The following is a 21,863-nucleotide window of genomic DNA, read 5'->3' as shown; positions in this document are numbered from 1 at the left end:
GACGCCTGTTATCTACTCCCATTCCCCCTCCACACTCCCCCACCCACCTGCTTCTCCCATTTCACCGTTCAAACATTTCTCTTCTCCCCTTACCTCTTTTTTGTTCCTCTCCCAGCCCCATTACGTCACTCCCAACACTTTCACTTCAATCTGTCGTTCACGTTTTATCACCTGTTTTCATATTTACCGGTACCTCTTTCCTATCGTGCATCTTTATCTTTTTTTTTCATCTCTCTCTTGTCTTTCCTGCATCCATCGTTTTCTTTTTCCATTCTTCCTTCTTCCATTTTAATTATTTCCTTGTGTTTGTTTTATGGCTGTGTTCGTTTTCCTCCCTCCCTCTTTTCTTATCTCTCCTTTCCTTTATCTCCAACGCCTCTTTTATTTCTCCTATCTCTCCTCTTTCTCCTTTTTCTTCCTCTGTGTTACCATCCCGTTCCTGCACTCTCCAAACTTGTCTCCAAACACTCCCCTTACCCTCCTCCATAGCTGTTCGTTCCAAACCGTACCTTTCCCCTCCCATCTATCCTGTTACACCATGCCCCATCTCGCCCTCTTCTTCCTTGCCTGTGAGTACTGCAGTTTCTTCGACGTCTCTGGTTCACTAACATGTGTGTGTAGCGGGCGCGGCCAAAGCTCTTTCCTCCCTGCACCCTGCTCGACTCTTTTTGTATTCCTGCCTCTTGTTCTCTGTTCTCATGGGAAAAGAACACGGAACACCTTTTGGGAATTTGATACGAAAATGAGCTCTCCTCACATTCCACGCCGCACTTCGTTTCTTGTCTTCTGTTGCCGCGGGAATGGAATATGGAACACGTTTTGAGAATCAGATGAGAAAAAACGCACCTCACAATTCACATTCTTCACACTCTTGTTCTCTGGTGTTGCGGTGTTGCTACATGTACATCGGCATGAGATAGATATATGCAGTTAAGACAGACAAAGAAATGTGCAATCCAGCTACACAGCCAAATGGGTAGATATAATTTCGTTAGAGATAGTTATAAATAGATTGGTTGATAGGTGGGTAAGTGAGTAGGTGAGTAGAGTGATTGGTAGTTAATAGGTAGATATGCATGTCGGTAGGTTAGTATATAGGTAGGCAGATAAATAGGCAAGAAAAAAAGACATATAGAAAACTGATGGATGGGCAGACAGGTGAGACATTTTACGACTAAAATTAAAACGTGAATTCACAACTCATAAACGCCCTTGATTCTTTTTATTTTTCATCTATCAAGTTCAAACGGATGGATTTTACTCCCTCCAAGAAAATTTTACGTCAAGGTGGAGAGATGAATAGATTGATGGATTGATAAGGAGAGAAAATGCAAATACAAATTGAAATGCTTTTGAAATGAGACAAGAAAAAGTAATATATTTTCCACATCTCTGCAAGACAACACATTATGCAGCTGTCGCCTCTTCCTCTTCCTCTTTTTGCAGTATCCTTTTCCTCTTCTTTCCCAATATCCTCATTCAACGGTTCTCATTCCTCCTCATCTTGCGCAGAACATCACTACTACTACTACTACTACTACTACTACTACTACTACTACTACATTCTTACAAGAGGAGGGTATCTGGACATCTCTCCTCCCGAAGTTGACCTCTCTTTCGGCCACCTCTTTGGATTTTTTGGGGGGAGCGGCAAGTGGCGGGCTTTTTTTATTATTGTTTCCTTTTTTGTGTGTCCCTGAGCTGTCTCCTTTGTTGTAAAAAAACTACTACTACTACTACTACTACTACTACTACAAGCACACCCACATGCAGGCCAACAGCTCACGGCGAAACACAAACACTAACTGGCAATGTTGCGAATATCAGCTCGTATCCTTATCGACCCCTGACACGAGAGAGAAACACGAAGATAAGGAAAAGCCGAGTATACGCCTTCTTCCACCTGTACCCCATGCTAGTAATTGCACCTTTCTACCTTGTTATTACTTGCCATTCCTATGCGGACGTGTTATCGGGTCCTCCTTATCTGATTCTATGCTTTCCCTGCCTCCCTCCCTCGTCTTCTCTACCCAAGTTCTATCTTTACTCTCCTTGTGTTATCTGTTCTACTAACGAGGAAGATATTTTTTTCTACTCTTGATTCCATGTTTTTCCTCTTTCCTCTTCCTTCCTTGTTATCTCGATGCAAGCTCAGTGTTTATGTTTACTTCCTGTATTATCTGTCTTGGTAATGAGGGAGTTAATCAGTATGCCTTCGTGTGTTATTCCGTGGTTTCTCTTCTTCCTCCTTCCTGTCTCGTCATCTCTACACATCTCTCCTTGTCTTATGTCTCACTAACAAAGAAGCTAACCAGAATAATTTGTTTTTTGAGTATTTTTTGAATGATTTTCCCTCCTTCTTCCTTGTCCTCTCTACACAAGCTCCTGTTAAATGTCACTCCCTCTATTATCTGTCTCACTAACGAAGCTAACCAGAATAGTTTGTTTTTATTGTGTATTTTTGTATGAGTTTCCCCTCTTTCTCTCTCGTCCTCTCTACACAAGCCCGATGTCTGCTCTCACACTCTCATCGGTCTTACTAATGAAGGATCTAGTCTGGGTATCTTGTGTCTTATTCCATGCTTCTCCGTTTTCCTTCCTTGTTCTCTCTGTACAATATCCATGTTTACTGTCACTCCCTCATCTGTCTTACTAATGAAGGAGCTAATCAGGATATCTTCTCTTGTGTTCCTGCTTGCCTTCCCATTCTACCCATTGTTTTGTCTGTCTTACTAATGAGGGAGTCTAGAGTATATGTTTATTTAATTCTTTTTCCTAGCATGGTTTCCCCTCCTTCCGTTCCTCGTTACACAAAACTCTGCATTCCCTCATCCCCTAATTGCATGTCTTAGTAATGAGGTAGTTAATCTGAATCATTTGTTTTTGTTTAGTTATGTTAGTGTTTTCTCTCCTTATTATGTGTCTCGCTAATGAGGTTCTGAAGCATTTGTTTACATTTCGGTTTTTATTGCCTGATTTTTTTTTTCTCCCTCCACTCCTCGTAATACAATATCTCCAGTCATTTGCATCTCCTTATGGTATGTTTAAGTAGTGAGGTAGTTAATTTGATCGTTTAGGCCTATATATTTTTTTCCTCCCTCCACTTCTCGTAGTACAATATCTCCAGTCATATTCATCTCTGTATGGTATGTTTAAGTAGTGAGGTAGTTAATTCGATCGTTTAGGCCTATATATTTTTTCCTCCAGTCATTTTCATTTCCTTATTTAATATTTAAGTAGTGAGGTAGTTAATTCGATCGTTTAGGCCTATATATTTTTTCCGCCAGTCATTTTAATTTCCTTATTGTATGTTTAAGTAGTGAGGTAGTTAATTTGATCGTTTAGGCCTATATATTTTTTCCGCCAGTCATTTTAATTTCCTTATTGTATGTTTAAGTAGTGAGGTAGTTAATTTGATCGTTTAGGCCTATATATTTTTTCCGCCAGTCATTTTCATTTCCTTATTGTATGTTTAAGTAGTGAGGTAGTTAATTTGATCGTTTAGGCCTATATATTTTTTCCTCCAGTCATTTTCATTTCCTTATTGTATGTTTAAGTAGTGAGGTAGTTAATTTGATCGTTTAGGCCTATATATTTTTCCTTGTTTGCGTTTCCCAGTCCTTCCAGTCCTCGCACCATAAGACAAGACTCCCCATTCACTCTCATCTTCTATCTTAGTAATGGAAGTTAATCTGAATCCTTTCTTTTTATTTTGTTTGTTTTTTATGTCTTTTCTCCCTCCGCTCACAAGACTCACCAGACAGAAGACTCCGCACCCACTCTCGTCTCCTTATTGTTTGCTGCAGTAATGAGGGAGTTATTCTGAAGTAGTTGTTTTGTATTGTTTTCCTTATTTTCGTTTCCCCTTATTTTCGTTTTCCCTTATTTTCGTTTTCCCTTATTTTCGTTTCTCCTTTTTTTTATACAGTTTCCCTTATTTTCGTTTCCCCTTCTTACACTCCTCGCCACACAGTCTCTCCATACACTCTCATTCCTTGTTTAATTAATATTCCTAATGAGGGACTTGGAATCTTGAGGCATTTTGTTACTCTCGTTGATAAGCTCATGCAATATGCCTTCATCTGTTTCTCCTCTCACCTGTTCCATTGTCTCTCACAGAAGTGGAGTATGAAGACACGTTTTAGGATATATAATAACCTGACCTGCTATTTTCTTTCCATTTCGAGGTTTGATTACGTTAGGTTAAATTTGATTATGTGGTTAGATTTGCTTTAGATTGGGTTGAGTTTTCTAAGTCTTGGTTTGGTTAGGTTAGGCAAGGTTGGGTTAGTTTACTTCTTGTAGGGGAATGTTAGTGAAGGTGTTTTATATTATGATAGGTTCGGTTAGATAAGGTTAGTGGTGTGACCGGGATTGATGTCAGTGGAATAGGCTCAGGTTAGGTTAGGTTTAGTTACTCTCGGATAGATTAGGTTAGGTTAGGTTAGGTTAGGTTAAGTTTGGTTTAACTACTTTCGGATAGGTTAGGTTAGGTTAGGTTAGGTTTAGCTACTTTCGGATAGGTTAGGTTAGGTTAGGTTAGGTTTAGCTACTTTCGGATAGGTTAGGTTAGGTTAGGTTAGGTTAGGTTAAGTTTGGTTTAACTACTTTCGGATAGGTTAGGTTAGGTTAGGTTAGGTTTAGCTACTTTCGGATAGGTTAGGTTAGGTTAGGTTAGGCTAGGTTAGGTTAGGTTAGGTTTAATTACTTTCGGATAGGTTAGGTTAGGTTAGGTTAGGCTAGGTTAGGTTAGGCTAGGTTAGGTTTAACTACTTTCGGATAGGTTAGGTTAGTTTAGGTTAGTTTACGTTAGGTTAGGTTTAATTCCTCTCGGATAGGTTAGGTTAGGTTAGGTTAGGTTACGTTTAATTACTTTCGGATACGTTAATGAATGTTAAGAGTTTTGTGTTGAAGAATTCCACTTATTGTTGTCACAGTTTTTAATTTTGTTTTCTTTTCTTTTGCTTTTTAAAATGGTTCTTCCTCAACAGTTGTCCTTGGAACTGTCTCTCTCCTTGACATTCATGTTGCAACGGTGGCTATTTTCCTTTCTTTCTCTCTCTCTCTCTCTCTCTCTCTCTCTCTCTCTCTCTCTCTCTCTCTCTCTCTCTCTCTCTCTCTCTCTCTCTCTCTCTCTCTCTCTCTCTCTCTCTCTCTCTCTCTCTCCTTGTTTTCCTTGTTTTTTGTCCTCTGTTTATTATCCTCCTCCTCCTCCTCCTCCTCCTCCTCCTCCTCCTCAATTAACAGTCTTGTCATCTTTGTAGGACATTTCATTATATTTTAATTGAAACTCGTTTTCTTCCACTTAGCATTTCCTCGCAAGTCTCTCTCTCTTACTTATCTGCCTACACACACACACACACACACACACACACACACGTAGACCAACAAACAGACACATAACTACATAGACCAGGCAGATAGGGAGACAAACACAGACAGACAGACAGGCAGACAGGAAGCACGACACACCCTAATGAGCTTTGGCGGTGAATGAAAGAAGAAAAAAATAAAAACAAGACGAGGGGAGAAACGTCATAAGATGCTCCAAAAAAAAGAAATAGTGGAGTAGACTAGAAGGGGGAGAAGAAAATAAAAACTGAATGAGAGAGGGAAAGAGGAGGAGGAGGAGGAGGAGGAGGAGGAGGAGGAGGAAAATGTGAAGTTTCCTTGTTAATGGGAGAAGGGTGAGAAGACTATCTGAGAACGAGGAAGAAAAGAAAGAGTAAGAAGAGGAGGAAGAGGAAGAGGAAGAAGGAGAGGTGGAACAGAAACAACAAACGGAGACAGGAACAGGCTGCATCATAAAGCCTATCTTCATAAAAGGAGATCGCTAGTATTACTGTTATAGTATCTCTGTAATGCCCCGTACAGAAGGAGGAAGAGAGATCAAAAGGAAAAGACATTGAAGCAGAAACATGATAAACAAACAAGGGTAGGGAAGTATTAGAAAACCGGTTGTCATGTAGAAGCAGGATATACGAAAAGTAGAAAAGACAAACACAAATAAAAGAAAAATATACAAAGGGCAGGTGGTATTTTAAAGCCTCTTGTCATGAAGGGAAGGCATCTACGCCATTTTCTTAACGATGCTGTGTTGATAGGAGCCGATGGTTTTTGATGAGGGGTAAGTGGAATGGCCCAAGAGGGGAGGGGTTGAAGGTCGAAGGTCGAAGGTCGTAGGTTGAAGGTCGAAGGTCGTAGGTTGAAGGTCGAAGGTCGAAGGTTGAAGGTCGAAGGTTGAAGGTCGAAGGTCGAAGGTTGAAGGTCGAAGGTCGAAGGTCGAAGGTTGAAGGTCGAAGGTCGAAGGTCGAAGGTTGAAGGTCGAAGGATGAGAATGTTGGGGAGGAGGAAGAGTAGGATGAATAAGAGGAGGAGAAAAGATTATACAAGACAGGAGGATAAAATGATATGGAAGATTAATGCTTTGAGAGAAGACGAGGACACGATGGAGGATGCAGAGGGAGGAAAAAGAGGAGGAAGAGGAAGGAAGAGGAAAAAAAATAAGCGTAGAGGTTAAAGTTAAAAGAAAAAGTGTTAGTAAGAAGAGAGTAGAAGGAGGAAGAGTCAGAGAGGAGAAAGAGGAAGAGGAAGAGGAGGAAAGGGCGTTTAAGAATATAAAACACACACACACACACACACACACACACACACACGTGATTATGGCTGTCATTTTCTCTATGGGTTTAATTATCTTCAGGCGTCAAACTGTTGTTGTTGATTGCTTTCATTATCTTTGTCGGTGTTGTTTGTGGCTTGGGTGAGATTGTTGTTTCTTTGCGTAACTATGGTGCTGAGTATGAGGATGATGGTGGTGATGGTGGTGACGGAGATAGTGTGGTGGTGGTGGTTGGGGGGATGGCGATAGTGGTGGAGGTGGTACTGGTGGCTCGGGTTTTGGTGATGGTGTTCCCAGATGTTGATAGCAGGATAATGATGATGCGATGGTGTTGGCCGTGGTGGTGGTGGTGGTGGTGGACTGCATATAAAGTAGAAAGGCTGGGGTAAACATGTGGAAGGTCAGCCTGTGCAATGACCAGGGGTTATGCTTTATATGTCAGAGCATATCCCTCTTGCCTGTCTTCCGCCCTCTCACCACGCCTCCGCCTCCCATCCCCGTCTATCCGTTTCTCAAAGTCAATTTCCGTGTCTGATCTCTCGTGTCCCCCTCCCCTCTAGTTGTTCTCCGCCTCATTTCCTTCGGGTCATGTTTTCTCTACTCTCTCTTCTAAGTTTATCTCGGTCTCTCCCTGATCTTAAAGTCTTGTACTCTCTTTCCATGTTCCTCCTATCTCTCGTTTTTTTTCAGTCTCCTCCTCGCCCGCCTTGCTCCCTTTCCTCTCCCAGCAAGACCCTCTTTGATCCTTCTTTGTCCCCTCTCCTTCCCTCTTCGCACCCCGCTGACCTCCTCCTTCCCCACAGGGTCGCTTCAGCAGCTCGGTAGGGGACCTGCGTCGCGGCGGCAGCCAGGACGGGGACGTGCTGGTGGTGGACCTCGGGCAGGGGCGGGCCAGAGGGCCGCCTGCCTCCTCGTCCTCGTCCACGTCTTGCTTCAGGTCTCGGAAGCTTCAGTACCGAAACGGTGAGGTCGAGGAGGAACTTGAGCTCGGTGACGACGACGATGAGCCCCAAGTGCCCGGGCGCCACGCCAGCCCGCCGCTCTCTGCTCCCGTCTCGCCGCCAGTCAATGCCCCGCGGGTGAGCCTCACGACCGCCGCGCAGCCAGAGTTCCAGTTTGTGGTGGAGCATGACGATCTCAGGACGGCTCCGAGGACCACCAATCCGTCGCGGGCGGCCAAGGTGAAGCGTGGGAAAGGTGGCGGCGGCGGGCGGAGCGGCGGAGCCCGCAAGCGAGGTGCCCGGACAGGCAAGGTTAACGACAGAGGCGGCGGCGGGACCGACGGCCACGAGCAAGAGATTGTCCTGAGTCTGGAGAATGAGCCGCCGAGACCCTCCGTGCCCCTGCTGAGGGAGCCGAGCACCGACAGTCAAAGTGCCTTAGCAAGCCACCGGTCACGGACAGCGGCAGAGGACGGGGCATTGAAAAACAAAGAGGGTGAGGAGGAATACGACGACGAGGACGATGAGGAGGATGACCTCGTGATCCAGGACATAAGGACAGGCCTGCAGAGCCGCTTGAATAAGAAGAAGGGTCTGGGCGGCAAGGTGAAGGACAAATTGTTCCCCAACAGGCACCTGCCGAGGGTGAAGAAGATGGACCGAACCAAGAAGGTGGAGAAGTACGTGGACTCCCTGATGGTGGAGGACATGAACCACATCGGCCGCGTGACGCCCGTGCTGCCTGGCGAGGAGAACTTCACTCAAGAGGACTTCACGCGCACCAGGAACCATATCCTGCAGTCAAGGCCCAAGAACTACCAGGAGGGAGCCGAGGAGCTCATCGCCCTGGATTCGCCGCTGTCTCCGCGACGCACGACCACCATCGACCAGGACGCCAGGAGGAGCGAGATGAAGCTGGAAGGCATCGACGAGGGGGCGCGACAAAACTTGCTCCAGACCCAGGACAGCCTCACGGGGCCCTCCGCCGTACTGTCCCCCGAGGACTACGAGGACTACATTGGGGAGCCTGTGGAGAATGACTACCCGGAGCTGGCTGGCCCCAGCGAGCTGCCCACCTCCCTGACCCCGCCTGCCTCCCCGCCACCCATGCAGGCTCAGGACTCCTTGGACTACGCCCCTCAGGAGCCCGCCGCCCCAGAGTATTTCCAGCAGTCCGAGGAGTACTACCAGGAGGAGGAGTCCCTGCCCCCCCCTGCCCCCGCCCCCCTGGCCGTGGAGGAGCCGTCGCCGTCGGGTCCTCTCTCAGGGTCGGCGTCGATGAACTTTATGGACGACCACAGCCCGACCAACGGTAACGGTGACTTCTACCGCCGCTGCGTAGCCAGGTGCCCCCGCCAGCCCCCCCGACCCGCCTGCGGTAGCTTTAGCCTAGCCACCTCCTGTAGCCCCGTCAACACTCCAAGCGCCAGTAGTAGAGGGTTGCCGCGTAGCCCCCCCATCAACCTCCTGAACAATAACGAGAGTATCAATAGTTTTGCAAGCCACTTTAGGACTAGTTGTGTGGCGAGTAGTGACCTAGTGAGTGGCGAGAAGCGGCCGAAGAGGACGGTGAGTGTGAGTAGCTCCTCCGCCAACGACTCGTCCCGCAACAACAGTACAAGTGCTTCAGAACACAGTAGTATGTCGATCAGTAGCGCGTCGAGCGGTGTGTCCAATGTCAACAAAAACAGAACTAGGCTGTTCCTGCCGACCAGTACAACGAGCTTACCCGAGATCTCGGTAGAGCCGCCCACCCCCCAGGCGCCTAAGCCCAAGGACGCCATTGACCGTGAGAATAAAATCAAGTACGACCTGTTAGTGCCGGGCTACCGGAGTATGTTCCTCACTGTGCCTGGCATGGAGGACGACTGTAGCGATAGATTCCTCCCTAAGTATTCCCTTGACAGCGACGACGATGACGAGGACAGTAGTAGTGATGATGACGACGACGATGTTGTTCATAAACCAAAAGTTTTGGGCTCCCTCACAGGTCTGGCGGAGGGCCGCGGCCTGAAGCGGTACGGCAGCAGCTGCGACATCGCCAAGCTGGTCAAGGGCGTGCCCGAGGACACACTGTACGGCCAGGACGACTACTGCGACGACGACTACAACGGCAATTTCGACGCCAACCAAAAGGTGTCCAAGGTAGGCGGCACGGGGTCCGGGCCCTTCGTGGCGGGCAAGCTGGCCATGTTCGAGAAGGTGGTGGAGGAGGAGCACCAGAAGTTCATCGAGGGCCAGGAGGTGAGGAAGCGTATTTTCCGCGCCCCGCGTAAGAGCGGCGAGTATATTGAGAAGTTCTACAGCCCGAAGGTCATCAGTAACGTTGACGCGCGGGCAGTCGAAAGATGTCAGAGTCCATACTACGAGGACGAGTACGACAACCTTGACCGCTCGAGGCCTTGCACGCCGCGAGACATCGAGACGCCTTACGGTGGACACTCCAGCCCGCGCCTCCGAACCTCCGACTCCAGTAACGTGTATATCAGCAAGCCAGCCTCCCCCTCGCCGCGGCATGCCTCCCCCCAAACTAAGTTCTATGGCCACAGGTCCCCCTCCCCTTCTCCCAGGTCCCCCTCCCCTACACCCAGGTCCCCCTCCCCTTCACCCAGGTCCCTCTCTCCCCCGATCTTCAAGTGCCCGCCCCCGCTGGCCAGATCCTCCCCACCCAGAGCCAGGTCGCCCTCCCCCGTTGCCAGGTCTCCTTCCCCCTTAGCGGTCTCCAACAACTACCAGTATGACAACGAATCGTACCCTGAGAGGCCGATGTCACCCTCCTCCACCCAGTACAAAGCTGACACCCGCCAAGTGACGCCCGTGCCCGGCTCCTCCGCTGGTGGACGCCGGATGAGCCCCAACCCGACACGCAGCCAGCCATTCTGCTACCAAGAGAGTCTGGAGCAGCGAACTGATGAGGTAACCGTTCCCATCCACCCCCAGCCCTGCCTCCCTAGTATCACTCTCCTAATCGACCTGCCTCCAGAACGTCCCCTCTCCCCTCCCCCGCAACCCTTCCCATCCACCCTCAACCTTTCTTTCTCCCTTCCCGCCCCTTCAACCTGTCCTCAACATGTCCCTCCCTTCTTTCTTCCACCTGCTCCCAACATCCACCTATCCTCAATACCTACTCCTTCCCGTCAACCTTACCTCCCCCTCAGTATCTACCCCTTCACCTCCTCTTTACCTCCCCTCACATTATTCTCCCCCTATTTATACCCCTTGAACTGCCCACAACCTTCCCGCTAACCCCACACTCCATCATTTATCCCTCACTCCCTCTCTCCCTCTCCACCTACCGTCTCTCTCCCTTCCCTCGTCCTTGCCCCTGGAACTGCCCTCCCTTCTCGCTAACACCCTCATCTGCCTCACCACCTGTCCCTCCCTCACAGGCGCTGGAGATGCTGGACATGAGTTACCTGGATGATGCTGCGCCGCCCCCATCTCGCTACACCCCCACAGCCGCTGCCTCGCCTCCCCCGGCACGTGGTAAGGCTCGGGCTGCGCTTATCTTCCCCATTTTTCTTGTTTTTCTTCATTTCTCTTCGCCATTTCTCTTTCACGTAAGCCTAACGAATACTTTCCACGATGATTCAACTTGTCTAAATATGGCGGATAATAAGATAAGTGATAAAAAAATATAATTGAGAACTTTGTTAATAAAAGATAGGAAGACATTTTTTAAAGGGGAGGGGGATTAGGAATAGAAACAAAAGGAGTAGGAAGAAGAAGAAGAAGATGAATATAAAGAAAATGAAGATGAAGAAGAAGAAGAAGATAGTGAACATGAGTTACCTCGCCACAAATCAAGAAAAAAAAATAATGAAAGAATAAATACAAATAACAAGAGAAATAAGTAAAAAGAAGAGAAATAAATAATAGATAAAAATAACAAAAGAAAACGGGGAGCACAAGAGGAAGATGATCACCCTAACTAAAATACTCTCTATCTTTACTTCTCCTTCCTCTTCTCTCCCTCCGCAGGTCAGGAGAAGATAAGAAGGGGCTGTTCCACCTCCCCCCCGCCCCCCGCCCCCCCTGTGGACCCCCTCGACGACGTGTTTGAGATTGAGGAGGTGAGAGAGAGAGAGAGAGAGAGAGAGAGAGAGAGAGAGAGAGAGAGAGAATTACAGAAAGAGGAGTGCGTGTGTGCGTGTGTGCGTGCGTGTGGTTGGGCGTGTGAGGGGGTGAGGAGAGCTGGCTGACCTACTAACAAATAAGAGTGACCTTTCTTTACCGAGAGAGAGAGAGAGAGAGAGAGAGAGAGAGAGAGATTGTCCATAACACCTGTTCATTTCTTTCGTAGCCTACCTGTCTTTCTCCCTTAATTCTCCCCCTCCCTCTTCTCCCCTTCTCTTCCCGTCTCCCATCTACAATTACAACGCTTCCTCTCTCTCACCTTCCTTTCCTCCACCCCTTCCTATATCCTTCCCTCTCACCCCCCTCTCCACCTCCTCCTCTTCAACTTTCTCTCTGTCAGTCTATGTAGGTGAACTTTTGAATTTGCTTTCCCACGTTTGCCTCGATTTCAATAGTTTCCCAATTTTACTTTATTTGTTTTCATCTCTTCTTGTGTTTTCTCATTTTTCCCTTCTACCGTTATTTTGTTTTTCATTTCATTTCTTATTTTCTCCGCTTCCTCATCTCCGTTTTCTTTATCTTCCTTTTTCTTTTCCTGAATCCTTCTTTGTATTCTCCACCGTTGTCTTCCTCTGTTCTTTTCTTCCTTCTCTTTCTCGTGTTTTCTCTCCTCTTACTTCATCTCTTTTTGCATTTTCTTCCTCTCCAATTTTCAATGACTATTTTTTTTTCTCTTCTACAGTGGACATCTTTTCTTCTTTCCATCCTCTGTCCTCCCATTTTTTTCCTCCCTCTTTTTAATCTAGTCTCCCCACTCTTATCCTTTTCCTCTCTTCTCTTTTCTTTATTTTCCCTGTTTATCTCCCTTCCTCTCGTACCCTCGCCTCTTCCAGTCATTATCATCAGTTTTCCCTCATCTTTCATGTCTTCCTCTTTTCTCGTCTTCTTCTGCATCATAATTCTGTCTCATCTGCAATTGTCTCATCATCGGTTCTCTCTCTCTCTCTCTCTCTCTCTCTCTCTCTCTCTCTCTCTCTCTCTCTCTCTCTCTCTCTCTCTCTCTCTCTCTCTCTCTCTCTCTCTCTCTCTCTCTCTCTCTCTCTCTCTCTCGCCCCCCCCCCCCCCCCCCACTGTGAGTTATTAGCCTTGTTACTCTTGTTCCCTCGTTCATCAAATTATATTGCCTCAGTTTTCTCGTCATTCTCATTTATCATCTTTTACTGGGTTTCGTTATTCCCCTCCTCTCCTCCCTTTCTTTCATCATCTTTCCTCCTCCGTTCTCTCCTCCCTCCACGGTTTCTATTCTGCCAAGCGTTCTCATTCCACCTCTTTATTCAGACCAGTTTGTGTTCCTTCCACCGGCTCCTCCACTTCTGCTATTTATATTGGATGAGTTTACTCACTCCTTTTGACCTGCTTTCCCTTCACTCTTCATTTCCCCAGTTACTCGAGACCCATATTCCCCTATTTCCCCTTTGCCCCTTTCTCACTACTACTTTTCTCTCCCCCACCCACCTCTCTCCCGCCCACTCCACTTCTCCTAAACTCATACTTTTCCCCAACCTCCCCAGGAAGACGTCACGGGCTCCACCAGTTCCATAGGAGGGCGGAACAAGCGCGCCGCTCCCCGCCCCCCCACGCCTCCCCATGGGGCAGCCGCGTCCCCCCCAGCCGAGGGTAAACTGGGGGCGTTCTTCAAGGGGCGGCTGGGGAAGGACTCCTCAGCTCCCAAGGAGAAGAAGGAGAAGAAGAAGAAGGACGTGGACAAGAAGGGCAAAGACAAGAAGGAGAAGGAGAAGAAAGAGAAAGAGAAGAAAGAGGAGAAAGGAGGAGGAGCAGGAGGAAAGAGGTAAGGCGGAGGAGGAGGAGGAGGAATGAGGGTGATTAAGGAGTGGGAAGGAAAAGGTAAAGAGGAGTGAAAGGGGGAGGTAAGTGCCTTAATTAAGGGTATATTAATGAGGTCCTGATGGTAAGAGAGCCGGGTAGGCGGTGGCTGAGTGGTAGCGCGCTGGGCCTACATTCACCACGTGATGGACGACGCGAGTTCGAATCCCCACGCTACCACCTCGGATTTTTCAGTCACCGCCGAGTGGCTTAAAACTACCCACATGCTGTCCTGAAGACCAACCATCAACCCGGACTCTAGAGGAAACCGTCCAAGTGAATCAAGAACGAGTTCCGGGGAGCAGCATGAACCAAGATAAGATGGCACCACTATAAACGCTTGCCTGCGCCATGACGGGCTGGGGCCGAATACCATCCAGGCCCCTGAGGAAAGCCCACCGGCGCTATAGGCAAAGACGAAAAAAAAAAAGTAGTAGTGTGTTTAAGTTAGATAAATTCAGATCCAACAACGACACTGACAAAAATTGGTTCACTAACGTAATGGTGGATGAGTGGAACAGGCTTGGCGGTCATGAGGTGAGTGCCAATACGATAGACACATTCAAAAAAGAGATTAGAAAAAGTCATGGATAGCGATGTTTGGTTCGGTTTACAGGAGCTGCCTTGCGTAGGCCTAATGCCCTCTTGAAGACTCCTTATGTTCTTTTGTTCTTAAGAGTGGGAGGGAGAAATAGGATAGGCGTGGAAAAGAATTAAAGAGGAGTGCGAGGAAAGAGAGAACGAGAACGAGGAATCGGATGAGTAAGAAGGAGTAGGAGGGAAGAGAAAAGAGACAAGAAGGGAAGAGATAAAAGATAAGGGAATAAGTAAAAAGGAGTATAGAAAGGAAGGAGCGAGGCAGAGTGGGAGGGAAGAGATGAATAAGGAGGAGTAAGGGGAAGAGGAAAGAGATAAGAAGGGAAGAGATAAAAGATAAGGGAATAAGTAAAAAGGAGTATAGAAAGGAAGGAGCGAGGCAGAGTGGGAGGGAAGAGATGAATAAGGAGGAGTAAGGGGAAGAGGAAAGAGGTAAGAAGGGAAGAGACAAAAAGGAATGTGGAAAGGAAGATACGAGGCAGAGTGGGAGGGAAGAGATGAGTAAGGACTAAGGGAAATAGGTGAGTAAGGAGGACTAGGAGGAAGAGTTGAGAAAGGAGAAACAGGAGGGGAGAGGCGAGGAATGGGATCGTGTTTGTGTTAAGTGTCTTGTCAACAGAGGGCGCCAGGAAGTCACTTAGGCCTAACGAAGGGGCTGGAGGATGGCTCACGATATGTTGAACGATCTATCTATCAATCTACCTGTCAATCGTATCCATCGTCCAAACGGCCTACCTATCACCCTGCCACAATCTATCACCCTATAGGCCTCGTGTCTCCAGGTCATTCGCAGTTTCTCCTCCGGTAACCTCTTAAAGGGTGTTTTTCAGCTTCTATGTATGCCTCGAGTTCAAAGGCTTTTTCTCCTCTTTGAAGCCTCTGAAAAATGTCTACCAGTGAGCCGATCTGTACATTAGTCTATTATTCAACGTCCTTCTCTTCTAGCATGGTCTTGAAAGGTGTTTATGTGTCTGTATCCACGTGTCAACAGCATTTGCGTTTTGTTAGCTCTGGAAACTGAAACCCTTATTTTTAATCCGTCCGCTGCGATTGGTATGGATTTGGCCTTCACTGGTAGCCTGGTCACACATACTCCCAGGTCTTTCTCTGCCTTTGTGGTGGACAGTGGAGTGTTTCCCATGTGATATTAGTGTGCTGGATATCCCCTCCCAAGGTGCAGGACTTTACATTTTTTCGTCATTGAATTGTAGCAGCCACTTTTTGTTCCATCCCTGTAGCTTGGTGATGTCTTCTGGTAGGAAATCCGCATCCAAGGGGTTAAACTTACGGGCCCCTCAGTTTGCCTGCTTGAATATCCTCTCGTAGAATTCACCGAGATTTTCATGGACTGTTTTGTGATCCCAGTGATAGTTTTACATAACATCTACACCATAAAAACCAGGGTAATCCTCTCAATGGCCTTGGAAAATCTTCGTAATGGGAGCAATGGATCTTAGTTAAGGCCTATTACACTGGGCAAATTCTCCGTGGATCTTCAGTCAAACCACGATTTCTCCTAGCGTGGTTCTCATTTGTTTCCTGTTATTGCTGCTGATGATGATGGTGAGTAATACCGTCGTCCTTCAGTGCAATCGACCGTAGCTTTGGAAGATCGTGGACACGTCAGAAAACCACGGAAATAGGAGAACCACGCCAGCGGAGATCGTGGTGTGACTGAAGATCCACGGAAGACTTGCCCAGTGTAACAGTTCCTTCCTACATATACTTTCCATTTATTTATCACGTTTTTCTTTCACTCATTTATTTATTCTTATTCTGTTTCATATTTATTATTTTTCATTTCCTCTCTCTCTACCCTCCCCTTCTCTTCTCCCTCTCCTTCCCATTCTCCATTCCTTCCTACATAATATTTTAAGTCTCACGTAACTCTTGGGCATGTAGTAAGTCCCTCTAGTTGTCCCTCTTCGTGCACTCTCTCTGCAAGATCAATTAACTCCCCTCTCGCCTCTGTCATCTCCTCCCCGACCCCGCCACTCCGTCTGACACTCTATCTGCCACCAGCCTGCACCACGCCTTTCCCACGCCCTTCCCACGCCCTTCTCTTTGACTTGCATTCGCTGTCTCCCCTTACTCGACGTTATACAAGTTTGACCACTTCTTGCTCGTCTGGTTAAGCGCTCTCACGCACACACGACGCCGAACTCATTCACACTTCCTTTCTTCCTTCTTTTCTTCCTTCTTTCCTTTCTTCCTTTTTCCTTTTTTTTTCGTTTTTCTATTTTTCTATTTTTCTTTTTTCTTTCCTTCCTCTCAATTTTCTTTCCTTCCTCCCTTCCATCCTTCCTTTTTCTTTCCTTTTTTTCTCTCCTTTCCTTTCCTTTCCTGCTTTATGCCTTCTCTTCCTATGTGTGTGTGTGTGTGTGTGTGTGTGTGTGTGTGTGTGTGTGTGTGTGTGTGTGTGTGTGTGTGTGTGTGTGTGTGTCCTTATTTCATCGTCTACCTGTGTACTTTGCTGTCTGCCTTTCTGTCTGTCTGTATGTCTGTACTTATTTATTTGTCTGTTTCTTCATATATATTTTATCGGTAATCTATGTCTGTATCTGTGCGTTATTTTGTGTGCCTGTCTATAAATCTATCTACATATCTGTATCTATTTGTCTATCAATCTTTCTATTTTGTCTGTAGCTATCAATCTACTAATCTTTATTTGCCTGCCTATCTATCTATACATCTAATTATCTACATCAGTGTATTTCTGTGCCTACCTATCTATCAATCAATATATCTATCTATCATTATGTATGTCTATCTATCATCTACCTACCTATATGATCTATCTACCTATCAGTTTATCCATCTAACTATCTATCTCTATCTGTCTCTTCTCTCCGCAGGTTCCAGCTCTTCGGCGGCACCAAGAAGAGCAGTGAGCCGCACACGCCGCCGCCCGACAGCCCCGCGGCCTCCCCCAAGAAGGACGAGAAGGAGAAGGGTGCGGGTGAGTTCCGAGGGGGGGTGAGGAGGAGGAGGAGGAAGAGGAGAAAGAGGAGGAGGAAGAGGAGGTGGAGAAAGGGGAGGAGTAGTGAAAGGAAGGGAAAAAAGGAGAGGGAAAAAGGAAGGGAAGAAAGGAAGAGAAAAAAATGGAAGTAAGAAACGAAGGTAAGAAACGAAGGGAAAAACGGAAAGGAAGAATGGAAAGATCGAATAGAGGAGGGGATAGAGGAATAGGAGGAATAGAGGAGGAACCGGAAGCGCAGGAGAAAAGATATATGGTAGAAAGAGTTACAAGAAGAGGAGGAGGAGGATTAAGAGGAACAGGAGAAGAAGAATGGAAAACGAGAAATGTGGAAAAGGAAAAACTTATCTCAATTTTTCACTATTTTTACGGTCATTCTATTCCTGCTACTTTTCTTCCTCTTCCTCCTCCTCCCTAGCTACAACATACATCTAAATTTTCATGAACCCTTTGACAATCTAACACACGAACGTCTTCTTTAAATACTGTATGGTCGGCGTTGCTTCCTTGCTGCTTTAAACTGGGCGCTCTCACACGCACGCACGGCAAGGCCTTAATCTTTTTGGAAGGTCACTGCAGGGCCGACGAAAAGATCAAATCACTAAAGGGAACAGCCTCGTTATAACCCAATAGAGTTTACCTGTTACCACCTCCATGTCTCCTCCTACTATGTTTGTTTGGCTGGTCAGCGGTTGAATGATTTTGACTCGCGATTCTTTGGTGGTGTGTTCGAATCTCCGTTAGACGCCGCATGGAGGGAGAAATAGTGCTTTGTAATTCGTGCAAACTCTACGACCTTTCCTTTTCAGATCTTCATAAATACTATATACCAACATAACACTTTCTCCCTCTTTTCCCACTATCTTCCTTCTCTTTTCTTTACCTTTCTCTCTCTCTCTCTCTCTCTCTCTCTCTCTCTCTCTCTCTCTCTCTCTCTCTCTCTCTCTCTCTCTCTCTCTCTCTCTCTCTCTCTCTCTCTCTCTCTCTCTCTCTCTTCCCTACTCCCCTTTTCTCTTGTCTTCCTCTTTCTCTCTTCTTTTCTCATTTCTCTTAATTTTTCTCTTTTTTTACTTCTATCTTCTCTTCTCTTATTTCCTCTCCTCTCCTCCCCTCATCTCTCTATTCTTCCCTTTCACTTTCCACCAATACCTTCGTCTCAACATTCTTCACTTTCACTCTTCACCTGTGCCTCACCTGCCTTTCCCCACACAGGTAAGCGACGTCTCTTTGGCCGCGGAAAAGAAAACTTCCTGGGCCGCTCGTCTCAGGTGAACCAGACCTCCGATCCACAGGTGAGTGGCCATTTGTTTACCTGCCTCGTCTTACCTGTGGGAACTCAACCATCTAGACAGACCTTCCTTACCTGCCCGCCCCTTACCTGCCCTCTACATCTTACCTTGCTACCTTTCCCTAACCATTTACCTGTCTTTTTTTTCCCTTCTTATTTCTTACCTCCTCTACCTCCTCCTCCACCTCCCCGTTTACCTTATCTCTTCCTCCTACCTCTCCTCTTCCTTCCTATTCCTTACCTCCTTTCCTGCCCAACTTCTCCTCCTCTTGTATACATTACCTCCTTACCTTCCTACTCCCTCCTTCTCCTTTATCTTTCCTTACCTTACCTTACCTCTCCCTAACTCACCTGCCTTTCACTTTCCTTTCTATTCCCTCTTTATTTCCTGTTTCTTACTTTCTTCAACTTATATACTTGCCTACTTAAGCTCTCCTCCTCCTTATCTTCTTTTTTTTCCTATTTCTTACCCTCTCAATCTTAGTTCCTGGTCTACCTACCTTATCCACCTCTACGTCATCTTACCTTTCCCTACCCTCGTATTTGCCTACCGCTTCCCTTCCCTTTTTTTTCCTATTTTTTACCCTCTCAATCTTAGTTCCTGGTCTGATTTTCTATGTAAATCTATGTAAATCTATGTAAATCCACCTCTACGTCATCTTACCTTTCCCTACCCCGTATTTGCCTACCGCTTCCCTTCCTTTTTTTTTCCTATTTTTTACCTTGTCTATCTAAGTTCCTTCTTCACGTCTACGTTATCTTATCTTTCCCTACCCCAGTATTTGCCTACAGTTTCCCTTCCCTTTTTTTTCTATTTCCTTACTTTAATTTACCTTTAATTTAAGGCGTATTATGATTATTTTAAAAACTTGGATTCTTTTGCACGTTTTTTTTTTTTTTTTTTTTTTTTTTTTTTTTTTTTTGTGCTTGCTAGCGTGTCCCTTTACGCCTATATGCCCGTGACCCAAACACGGCCATAGATTTTTTTTTTTTTTTTTTTTTTTTATTACTGAACGGCCGCAGCTTTTAGTATGCCAGTCACCGAGGAAGCTTTTGCGTGTGTTTCATATCCTCTGCACTGCATGCGCTATTTTTTTCGTTTTTTTTTTTTTTCGTTTTTTTCATTTCCGTGCCGCGTTTCTCCATGCACAAATTTTTCCTACGTGTGCTTTTTCGTATCTTTTGCTTTTATTTGCTTCCGCTTCGTCTTTTTTCCATGCACAAAGTTTTCCTTCGTGTGCTTTTTCGTATCTTTTTCCTTTATTTCCTTCCGCTTCGTCTTTTTTCCATGCACAAAGTTTTCCTACGTGTGGTTTTTCGCATCTTTTTCTTTTATTTGCTTCCGCTCCGTGTTTTTTCCATGCACAAATTCTTCCTACCTGAGCTTTTTCGTTTCTTTTTCTTTTATTTGCTTCAGCTTCGTCTTTTCGCATCTTTTTCTTTTATTTGCTTCCGCTTCGTCTTTTTTCCATGCACAAATTCCTCCTACCTGAGCTTTTTCGTTTCTTTTTCTTTTATTTCCTTCCGCTCCGTGTCTCTCCCATGCACAAATTCTTCCTACCTGTGCTTTTTCGTTTCTTTTTCTTTTATTTGCTTCCGCTCCGTGTCTTTCCCATGGACAAAGTTTTCCTACCTGTACTTTTTCGTTTCTTTTTCTGTTATTTGCTTCCGCTCCGTGTCTCTGCCATGCACAAATTCTTCCTACCTGAGCTTTTTCGTTTCTTTTTCTGTTATTTCCTTCCGCTCCGTGTCTCTCCCATGCACAAATTCTTCCTACCTGAGCTTTTTCGTTTCTTTTTCTTTTATTTCCTTCCGCTCCGTGTCTCTCCCATGCACAAATTCTTCCTACCTGAGCTTTTTCGTTTCTTTTTCTGTTATTTGCTTCCGCTCCGTGTCTCTCCCATGCACATATTTGCTGTACCTGTGCTGCCTCGCCCTCACCTTTACTCCACTTACCTGGCTACCTGCATCGTGATTACCTGCCTTGTGCCACCTTATACCTGCCCCATACCTGCCTCGCATCCTCTATACCCACGCACGTCTAGTGACCCACGGCTTCACCTCCTACCCCTGACCTCGCTTACCACGCCTGCCAAAACCCTGCATCGCCACAAAGTTGACCTCTCACCTATCGCCTGCTTGTGCCCTGTAATCCATCGCCCACTGAAGCCTGACCTTTATTTCCACGCCTACCTAAGCCTGGCCTGCAATACCTCGCCCGCTGCAGCCCATGACCTCCGCCTTCTAGAGTATGGATAGACGCGGCAGCTTCGTCCACTCTACCCTGCAGCCAGAAAGGAGTTGAGGTTAGGCTGCGAGGCTGGAGAGGTTACTTGTCTCTTTTGCCGACAGGTGGCGCGTATGTCAGGTGGGTCATTCGACGACTCCATCAACCTAGACGACGAGTTCATGTGAGGGAGATGAGCGGGAGAACAGGACGAGGAATAGACCGAAAGAGGAAAACGAGGAGGAGAAAGGAGCGAAAACCGAGACCAGGCATGGAAGAAGAAAGAAGAGAATGAGGAACAGACTAGACAAGGAAAACGAAGAAGAGAAAGGAGTGGAAACCGAATCCAGGCTAGAAAGAAGAGAACGAGGAACAGACTAGACAAAGAAATCGAAGAAGAGAAATTAGCGGAAATCGAGAACAGACAAGGAAGACAAGATGAGCAAGAGAAAGAGACGAGAAATAGACCAAACAAAAAATAAGTAGAGAAAGGAACGTAAACAGAATGCAGGCAAGGAAAGGAAGACGAAGATGAGGGAGAAAAGAGCGAGGGATAAACCAAGTAAGGAAAACGAAGAGGAGAAAGGAATGAAAAATGAGGGCAGGCGAGGAAGCGGAAAAGCGGAAAAGCAAGAGGAACTGACAGAAAGCAAAGTGGAAATTATAAAAGGGATGTTTACGGAAGGGAAGGAAAGGAAAAGACGAAGAGAAAACTTGAAGGAAAATGGCGATTACTATTTATGAAGGACAAGAGAAAGGAGAAGAGTAAATAAAGATGAGAGGAAATGTAGGAATAGAATTAATATGAAGTAGATGGACTGTTCTCCTTTGTGTATGGTGTATTAAAGAGAGAGAGAGAATTTACTTTTAAGATTTGACGTGATTGATGACCACACACACACACACACACACACACACACACACACACACACACACACACACACACACACACACGACAACAACAACAACAACAACAACAACAACAACAAATGATGGAATAAAAAAAATTAACTAGGATGATTGACCAAAGGAGAATCTAATCCCTTATCCCACTCTGCAAGACTCTTTGAATCTACAATTTTACCCATCTGAGGAGCATCCAATCCCATATATACAAAGACTCTAATCTCCCTATGTTTGGAGAATTTGAGTGTGTGTGTGTGTGTGTGTGTGTGTGTGTGTGTGTGTGTGTGCGTGTGTGTGTGTGTGTGTTTATCCAAGCTTCTCTGGGCAGGAAACTTGTTGTAGCGGCT

The 21,863-nt window shown here is 46.2% G+C and overlaps 1 protein-coding gene across 3 annotated transcripts in view; it reads left to right on the top strand.

The window, feature by feature from the left end:
• The window catches only part of LOC126988248 (uncharacterized), a 258,524-nt gene extending 236,960 nt beyond the window's left edge, over window positions 1-21,564 (top strand). For 2 of the 3 annotated variants that reach the window (XM_050846292.1, XM_050846293.1), the window contains 7 exons: window positions 7,423-10,476; window positions 10,950-11,046; window positions 11,542-11,633; window positions 13,209-13,486; window positions 16,974-17,077; window positions 18,308-18,387; window positions 20,736-21,564. In XM_050846292.1, the coding sequence (XP_050702249.1) occupies window positions 7,423-10,476; window positions 10,950-11,046; window positions 11,542-11,633; window positions 13,209-13,486; window positions 16,974-17,077; window positions 18,308-18,387; window positions 20,736-20,798 (3,768 nt within the window). In that variant the 3' untranslated portion in view covers window positions 20,799-21,564. The remainder of the gene's footprint in view (window positions 1-7,422; window positions 10,477-10,949; window positions 11,047-11,541; window positions 11,634-13,208; window positions 13,487-16,973; window positions 17,078-18,307; window positions 18,388-20,735) is intronic. The other variant, XM_050846294.1, reaches the window with a different exon arrangement.
• The last annotated feature ends 299 nt before the right edge of the window (window positions 21,565-21,863 follow it).

Source organism: Eriocheir sinensis, chromosome 68 (assembly GCF_024679095.1).
Source record: "Eriocheir sinensis breed Jianghai 21 chromosome 68, ASM2467909v1, whole genome shotgun sequence".
Taxonomy (NCBI): Eukaryota; Metazoa; Arthropoda; class Malacostraca; order Decapoda; family Varunidae; genus Eriocheir; species Eriocheir sinensis.
Note: the sequence above shows the minus strand (reverse complement) of the source record. Positions and strands in the feature narration are given on the sequence as shown.